The sequence below is a fragment of the Pteropus medius genome, unplaced genomic scaffold, assembly GCF_902729225.1.
Source record: "Pteropus medius unplaced genomic scaffold, Ma_sr-lr_union100, whole genome shotgun sequence".
In the NCBI taxonomy this organism is placed as follows: domain Eukaryota; kingdom Metazoa; phylum Chordata; class Mammalia; order Chiroptera; family Pteropodidae; genus Pteropus; species Pteropus medius.
In genome coordinates, this window is record NW_024349798.1 from 549,965 (window position 1) to 558,368 (window position 8,404).

At 52.8% G+C, this 8,404-nt stretch overlaps 1 protein-coding gene across 1 annotated transcript; it reads right to left on the reverse strand.

Moving 5' to 3' along the window:
* Positions 1 to 2,704: 2,704 nt before the first annotated feature.
* On the reverse strand, positions 2,705 to 8,239 carry ORAI3 (ORAI calcium release-activated calcium modulator 3). The gene is made up of 2 exons (XM_039884474.1): positions 7,652 to 8,239; positions 2,705 to 4,191 (listed from the first exon to the last, which is right to left on the reverse strand). Exons 1-2 carry the CDS (start codon positions 7,877 to 7,879, stop codon positions 3,532 to 3,534), a joined length of 888 nt encoding a protein of 295 aa, XP_039740408.1. The 5' UTR covers positions 7,880 to 8,239; the 3' UTR covers positions 2,705 to 3,531.
* Positions 8,240 to 8,404: the final 165 nt, after the last annotated feature.

An 8,404-nucleotide genomic window follows, 5' to 3' on the forward strand; every position in this document is an offset into this window, starting at 1 on the left:
TCAGACCCACAGGCCCATCTCGTGCCCCCGCTCTCCCTAGCGCGCGCCCCACTTGGCCTCAGCACAAGACCCCTCCCCCGCCCCCTGGCAGGCCCCGCCCCCTCCCGCCTCCTCACCGGCCAGCGGCCCGGGCCAAGCCCGGCTCCCGCTCCCACACACCCGCTCGCGTCCCCGCGCCCCGATCTCCGGCCAAGAGGCGGCACCTATGCGGGGCGTTGGAAACACCGCGAGACCGAGCCCGAGACCCAGCTTCGGCCCCGAATCCGGGCAAGGAGGTGGGGGGAACGCGCGCCGCTGCCCTCTCCTCCCGCCCCGGCGCGTTCTGCCCCCCCAACTCCGCGCACGCGCGGCGCGGCCCCACTCACCCGCTCGTGTAGAGCGGCTCCCCCTCCCCCCACCCCGCGCGGCACCTTAGTGGCGCGAGGCGGCGGCTGCGGCGGCAGAGTGAGACCCGGCCCCGCAGCGGTGGCGGCGGCGGCGGCGGCGGCGGCGCCCCCCCACCACCACCTCCCCGGCGCGCGCACCAAACACCACCGCCACCTGCGCGAGGCCCAGCGGGCAGAGCGTCGACATTCGCACTTTCGTCACGGGCGCCACCAGGAGACCCACGGGGCCGAGGATAGCGGTTTCGCCTCGGCCGACGCCCTATAAGGCTCGAGGGTTGCGGCCCAGGTTGCCTGGAGATGGGCCGCATTCCCCGGAGAGTGGGCTTCACCACGACTATCCAGCTGCTCTGGCCTGGGGTCGTTGACGAATCGGCGGCAACGAAAGCAGCAACTAATCCCTGAGGAAAAGGGGGCGGGGCGGAGGGGAGGAGGCCTGCCAGAGCTGGAGAGATTTGAGTGGTGCGTTGAACGGGCGCAGATTCGTCAGGCGGGCGGGGCGAATGGGTGGACCGGACCTCCGGTCCTTTGCTCCTCTTGCCTGTCCCTTTCTTACACAACTAGAAATATAAGAGGCTGCAAATTCGCCACAGGTCCTGGACCTAGCCGTTGCTTCCCCTTACCCGCCTTGGTTGGGGTCAAGAAAATAACTCCTGGGTAGCCAAACCCTGTTGGCAGAGTCGGCCACTTTTACTGGATATTTATTACTAGCACAACTCAGGGGACTGCCTCATTCTGACCCAGGGAAATTGACTACAGCTCAAAGCTCTTCTCGGAGTCCGATGAGAATTTTCGGCTAAGCATACGGGCCTGAGCAATTTTGAGAAGCTGGCCTCGCGAATCTGCGAATACGTCTGTGGGTGGAGCCAAGGCGGCGTGCGCAGAGGGGCAGAGGGCGTGGTCAGAGCGTGCGGAGCCCGGCGTCGCGGGGACACTTCCTGTAGAGCCCACCGAAACCCAGGCGGGTTGGGAGGGTTGTCCCGAGGTGGAAAAGTACAACCACAGGCGGTAACTCAGGTCGTTTCCCTGGCGCTATACATAATGTAGGAAGCGTTTTCCTTTCGTTTTCCCCCTTGGGCCGCTAGCTGTTTAAGATGCCCACCAGACAGATGGGGAAACTGAGGCCTCCAGAAGCTGCCGCATTTTGGTTGTACTCGGCCCACTATTAACGATTGATTAAATCCGAAGCTGTCTTAAAAGTTCTATAATAAACCTGGTAGAGCCTAAAGGCCATTGAATGGGTCTTGTAAAAACCGAACTACGTTTTACAGGAACTAGGGTGGAGTGGTCTGTTCTCCAGGCATCATGATTCAGTGCCCGCCCTTTTCAGCCGGGTCAGTAGAGGGGGCTATGCTTACCCAGTCCTGCCACTCGAGGGCAGCACCAGTTCAGGCTTAACACCTGGGACCCTGGGACCAAGGTCGCCCCGTCGCTGGGCATCCTTTATCTTCGTCTTGGTCGCAGGGTATCTTGGTCTCTGGGTAATGGCATTCTCAGGAGGCTCCTCTGCCAGAGCTGAAGATGCCTGTAGGTTTCAGATAACTATTTACAGCTCTTGCTGTATGACCTTGGGCAAGTCATTGACCTCTCAACGTTTCAGATTCTTCCTCTGAAAGGGGTATTAACTCCTGTCACACGGAACTATTGTAGCCATCAAATAACATAGGAAAAGCCCTTGGAGCCTGGTTCATGCAAATTCACCATTTTAAGTAATAGGAAAAGAGAAAAGGAAGACTTCAAGATCTCACACCATAAGAATAGAAGAGAGAGGACTGGGACCCTTTAAATGGATGATGAGATCGTATTCCTTTCTCTTGTCCCAGTTTAAAGGTACTGGCTTCTTAAGTCAAACAGATTTCCTATGTGATGGTAAAGGTAGTTGTTTTCACTGAGTAGTTGTGTGGCTCTGGGCAAGATCCTCAGCCTTCCTGGGCCTCAGCTTTCTTGCCTCTGAAAGGGAATGAGAAAGACTTGTCTCTTGAGGTGGCTGTGAGGATTAAATGAGATAACCTATGAAAAGCCTATTAGTATGTAGTAGTCACTCAAAAAAAGAAAAAAAGTAAAACATGCTAAATCCTTAATGAAAGAGATAGAGACCCTGAGCTCAGGAACAACAGTGCAAAAGCCTTTTTTTGCCTTGTTGTAACATTCTACATTCAGAAGCTACTGGCCCCTGTTAGCACCAGAAAGAGGTCAATACCTGGAACCCACTCTCCCACACCCCTGCCCCACCCCCAGGTACACATGCCTCTACTCAGCTCTTAGGAACAAGTCACCTGATCCCAAGGAGGCCTCCCTTTCACCCTATTCACAGCCACAGGGACATCTGTGAAAGAATTTATTATACAAAACAAGGTGCATCAAAAATTCAGTGTCGGAATAACTCTGTATTTCAAGGGCTAGGACAGGACCTTTTAAAACCTCACCCCAACACTGGCCAGGCAGTTGGGCTGGGCGCACAGGCCCTAAGTCTCTAAAGACCCCCAACCCGGCAGAGAAGAATGAGAACCAGATATAGAAGCATTAAGTGTGGGTCTAGAGAAGTTGGACAGGCACTTGAACCTCCAAAAATAGGGAGGCTCCTCCTAGGAAAGACTAGACCTATGCTGGGGGAAGAAACACGCAAATCCTTCTCTATAGCAATTAAGAGTATGGAACCCTTCAAAATCAGGATGAGGAAAAAGCTTCCCAACAAATGCCAACCATAAAATAGATTCTACAAAAATAAAGCAAGAGTTGGCTGCCTTTTGGGGCAGTTGGATGGGTATGTAACCTGACCTCAACATCCTATATAGGTGCAAGTGGCTAAGGATCAGCACCAAAGGTCTGACCGGGGTCTCTCTGCCTCCCCTCCACCTACCACATGAGCCTTAGACTGAGGACCTTCCATTTTCTCCCTTGCTCCTCCAAGCCCTGGTATACAGAATTTACAAAACCCATGGGACAGGCTGACAGGGAGAATCTCTTGGAATGTGGGAGCTGCCCCAAGGCCCAGCCCAAAAGACCCTGAGGGCAGGAATCTGGTCTCTACCTGAGAGTAGCCACAGGAAATGGCTCTAGGCAGGGTCAGGGAAGTGGTCTGGAGACCTGGGGTCTGTGGCTGACCCCTGAGGGAGGCAGTGCTTTTCCGCGGTGGCTAACACAAGTCTCACACAGCCTGCAGCTCCCCCTGCAGGCGACTCAGCTCCTCTAGCTCCTGCTTGTGGCGGTCTGTCTTGTGTGCCACCAAGGAGCGGTAGAAATGCAGAGCAAAGGCCACGAACACAAGTCCCACGGGTACCATAATTGCTGTGGAGGCCATGGCTGCTTGCCAGCCTGGTCCATGGGCCCCACCACCACCACATGCTTGCCAGGATGAGCAGGCCTCAGGTGGCTCAGCCTGTGGAGGGGCTACAGAAGAAGAGGGTGGCTTAGAAGCTGGACTAAGGGAGGTAGCCACTGGTGACAGAGTCCCAGGCACCTGGGAGGCAGGTACCATGGGGGCTGGCGTGCCTAAAGGGGCTCCAATGGGCACAAACTTGACCCAGCCAACCAGAACAACTTCAGCAAGAAAGAGGAAGGTGCCCAAGGCAGTGGAGAAGCCCCAGGCCAGCTCCACATAGCGGTGGAGTCGCTGGTGTGGAGACTGGTGGACAGAGTTGAGGTTGTGGATGTTGCTAACGGCTTCAATGTGGGGCAGAAGACACGTGGAGACCATGAGTGCAAAGAGGTGTACAGCCACTAGTATGGTGGTACAGGCACTAAAAGCCACCAGCAGGCCTGGCGGGTATTCGTGGTTGCTCTCCAGTTGTACCTCCACCATGGCCACCTGTGGGGACAAGAGAGGATGGATTGAGTGTTCATAACCTCAACAGTAGCAGGCAGGGTTTTTGCCTGTTGGCAAACATCACTGATGTATCCTTAGGACCTGGAACAGTGCCTGGCAGAAAAAAAGTCTCCCAGTCTTTCTTGAATGCATGAATGTCCTGGGCCTTGGTTTCCTCACCTACCTATCAAGAGGGCTGGATGACATGTTTCTGACCATCTTACCTTATTATAACATAGGGGTTAAAAAGCACAGATTCTGGCCGTTCGTTCTCAAGTCTACAAGCATGATAGTCTTGAGCAAGTGACTTAGTTCTCTCTGTGCCTCAATTTCCTCATTTGGAAAATGAGGTTTTCATAATAGCATCTATCTCCCTTATAGGGTTGTTGTGGAAATTGAATGAGATAATACATCAAGTGATAAGAAAAGTGCAAGGCACTAGTAAGAACTAGGTGTCTGCTGTTATTATTAGAGTTACTGAAGTCCAAGACCAGAGTTTGCATATTGGCATACTATGAACCCAAGCCAGCTTGCAGACATGTTTTGCCTGGCTGTTCATACAGTGTGTTTCTTAAGTTGCCACCCGCTTCTATATCTGGAAGTGTATCTTTCCCTTCTAATAAAGCTTTTCTTGTAAAAAAAAAAAAAAAAATTTAAGTAGAATTAAGTTGCCAACTTTGAAAACTCAAGAGATTTCATATAAATATCCCTATTTCCAGATCATTTTGAAATTTTGAAAGATCTAGTTACACCAGGCCCACATTCCTGCATAGCAACTATCAGCTAGAGTGGAGTCATGACTGCTTCCTTTGAACAGGTCATGGGGTCTCTTTATAACTACAGTCCCCACAGAGCCAACTTGGCATCCATATTATTTGCCTGGCCTTTGCCAACATTGAGTTGATGATCCTATTCTAGACTTGTATATATTTGGACTCTAGAACTAGACTGCCTAAGTTAAAATCCTGCCAGTTATTTGTGTGGGACCCTGGGCAGGTGTCTGAACACCTCTGATCCTCGGTTTTCTCATCTGTAAAATGGACATAGCTGTGGTGCCTACTTCATAATAGAAAGATGATGTACATAAAAGCCCTAAGCACAGTGCGTGGTACTTGGTGACAGTTCAATACAATTTGTGTTACTCTAACACAGGCCACCTGGATTCCAGAATGTGGATCTTTCCCCATGCCTTGTTCTTGCAGAATCCATTAGATTGCTTTGGGGCTGAGGGAAGGAAGAATGTGCAGAGCATGGAGAGCGGTGGAAGACAGGATGAGTATTTTGGGAAACTGGGCCAGGCCTAGTCCTGGTTTCTCCCATCGCCTGACCTGGCCTTGCTCTTCTCTGGCAGGACTAGAGCCAGTCCTGCCCCTAGAACCTACCCATCTGGCCTCTTGATCCTGTAGAGAAGATTCTGGCCCTTAAGCTGTCACCCAAGCAACATGCAAGTCCAGCAACAGGTCAGATTGGCCCCTTGGGAAGAGGATGGACCATGGGGCTTGGGGGTAGGGGACTTCCCTCAGCTAGGTCCATGGGACTGCTTTCTTCCCTCTGCAGTCTGTACAGGTGAATGGAAGCCAACCCCCTGTCCCTAGCTGACTTCACATCAGGAAGGGTGGGCTGGCCTGTGGATTTTAGGCCCCCACACAGAAAACCACAGATTTAGGATGACTATTAGGGATACTTTCCCTCATTTCAAATACAGAGGCTGTGGCATGGAGAGGGGCAGAGACTAACCTAAATCACCTAGTGCTGTGACTCTTTTATCCCCATCTCAATTTGACTCCAACAAGAGCACAGTTCTATTAATGCAGGAAGGAGGCAAAAGAATTAAAAATGTTAATCAAGCTACATTCAGAGACTGCAATATGCTGATCAGCCCTGCAGCCAGGCCAGGAGGGCACCTTCAGAACACAGAAAGATTATTAACAACCCATTCTCCACATCTCAGAAGGAGAAACAGGCAAGAGTCATTCCCTATGGCTAAAACCATGGGGAACCTAAGGATTAAAACCTGGGAACTCCCAGCAGGCCTTTCACTCTACATATTCACGTATATACTCTTCCCCTTCCTCACTGTTTGTCCATATCAGGAAATGGGAACTAAAGAATGACATATCAATTGAATAGCCTGAACACTCAGGGTCCCTCTCAGTGCCTTTTCTGTCTCTCTCACTGTCCCACTCTCTGCCTCTGAGAGGAGACCATACTCTGTCTGTGGAGCATTATCTTTTTTCTAATAAACTTTCCTTTTGACTCCAACTTTGGTGTGTGTGTGTTGAATTCTTTCCACACTCTCCACCAAAGGACCCTCTTCTCTTGGTGCGGGGCTTGGTCTCCCCCGCACTTGGAGAAATTTGTCCTGTCCTATATCACTATGAGGACTTCTCTTCCACCGGCCACTTTCTCTTTCTTCTGTCATGATTGTGGGGAAACCCTGGACTAACAGTACAGTGACGTTGAGTCCTAGTTTATTCTATATCCTTCATCTGCCGCATACTCTTGGCAGAGCCACTGTCCCATTCTGGGCCTTGATTTTCATACCTGTCCAATTAACAGGTAGTCTGAACCGTGTTTAGTGTGTGTCTTGCTCTAACATGCTTGAATCTATGGTTTGATAACAAGAATCAGCTCATTCTGGGCCAGGTATTTGGCAGGCTACAGAGGGTATACCCTCCATGATCTCACAATTTCCCATGGACCAAAGAAAGTGGTGGAGGCCTGTCTAGGGTCACACAGCTGGCCCCAAGGAAGAAAGAACCAGGACTTGTGTCTGCTGACTCCTTACTCTGGGACCTCCCTCAGTCCAACTTCCTATGAGGCCTCCTCTGGGCCAACGTTAGCTGATAACATCTTCCCACACCCCCAGTTTATCAGCCTAGGAATCATGTATCAGCTTTCTAATCAGCTTCTTTCCCTAGAGGTTTCCTCACAGGCATCTTCTCAAAGCTTTCCTGAATTACATTGAGCATCTTTTGTACTTGCTAGGGACTACCTGCCCTCCTTAGGATGGGCCCACCTTCATTTGGGTGACTCCAGTTTATTCTGACATGCCCCCACCCCAGCCCTGTTTATACAGCCCCCACCCAGCTCAATTTGCCTTTGAACCATGGGGATCTAGTAATCACTCCTCCTTGGATTATGCTTTTGAGCTTCTTTGCCCCATCCTTGCTATGTAACCCCCTTGGCGATTTTTCTACCCCCAGGACATAGGTCCCCTTTAATACCTTTGGCATTTGTTTATCCTCCCTGTAGCCCAATTTATGCCAAGGGTCTGTTTACACACACAACCATTAAAAAGGGACTTGTGCCCTCCCTTGGGACCTTGTTTGTTCCCCCTTTTACCACTTAAATCCCAACTTTCCCTTCCCTTTGCCTGCCTCCCATCGGCACTCATTTGCCCACGGCCCCGTGCCCCCAAGTGCCACACCCCACGCCCAGTGCGCCCCTTCCCTCCCCTCACCATGGCGAAGCCCGAGAGCAGGGCAGACGTGCGGCTGGAGGCTTTGAGTTTGGCCCGGCTGAGATAGAGGCGGCGCCAGCTGAGCGCCCGCAGCGAGTGCTGACTGGCCCCCATAAGGTCCAAGTAACCGCGATGCACGAATTCTCGGTATGTGGCGGAGCCTGCAGGGCTCTCGGCCTCTGGGTTGAGCGGGGCCTGTTCACCCACGTCCCCCTCGCCGCCCTTCATCCTGGGGGCTGCAGCACCAGACAGATTGGGAGGTCACCGTGGTGCTAAGTGGCCTCGGGGTCTCCAGGAGGGCCAGCCCGGGCCAGGGGGAGACCCCATCCCCCGACAGAACCGACCAAGATGCGGAGATGCGAGCAGCGGGCGCCCAGGAACAGGCGGCCCAGGCGGAGCAGGAAGAGACGTCTGTAGGGAGCCCTAGGGGCCGAAGTGGGACAGCAGAGGCCTAAACAGGAACTGGGGCGGAGGCGGAGTCGGGGCAGCCACATGATGGGGTGGAGCTGGGGGGCCGCAGGCAGAAATCCTGAAGGACCCCACGACCCCAGTGCACCCAAAATGTCATCCAGGAGTCCCAGCCAGGAACTGGGAGTTCCTGGGCCTTGGATCACTCCAAGTGCACCTGGACACACTCAGCTCCAACCCCATAAATTGTGAACTTGCGGAAGGTGAGCCCATTCGTCTGTGGGGACCACAGGGCGCCCTGCATACTCAGTTCCGGAAAGCCCAAGGAGGTCCAAGGCTCTCTGA

Excerpts from the sequence above, each read along its gene's own strand:
- ORAI3 (XM_039884474.1), bottom strand. The coding sequence starts at position 7,879 with ATGAAGGGCGGCGAGGGGGACGTGGGTGAACAGGCCCCGCTCAACCCA. Across the intron at positions 4,192-7,651 it reads TGCTCTCGGGCTTCGCCATG|GTGGCCATGGTGGAGGTACA; the intron begins GTGAGGGGAGGG and ends TTGTCCCCACAG.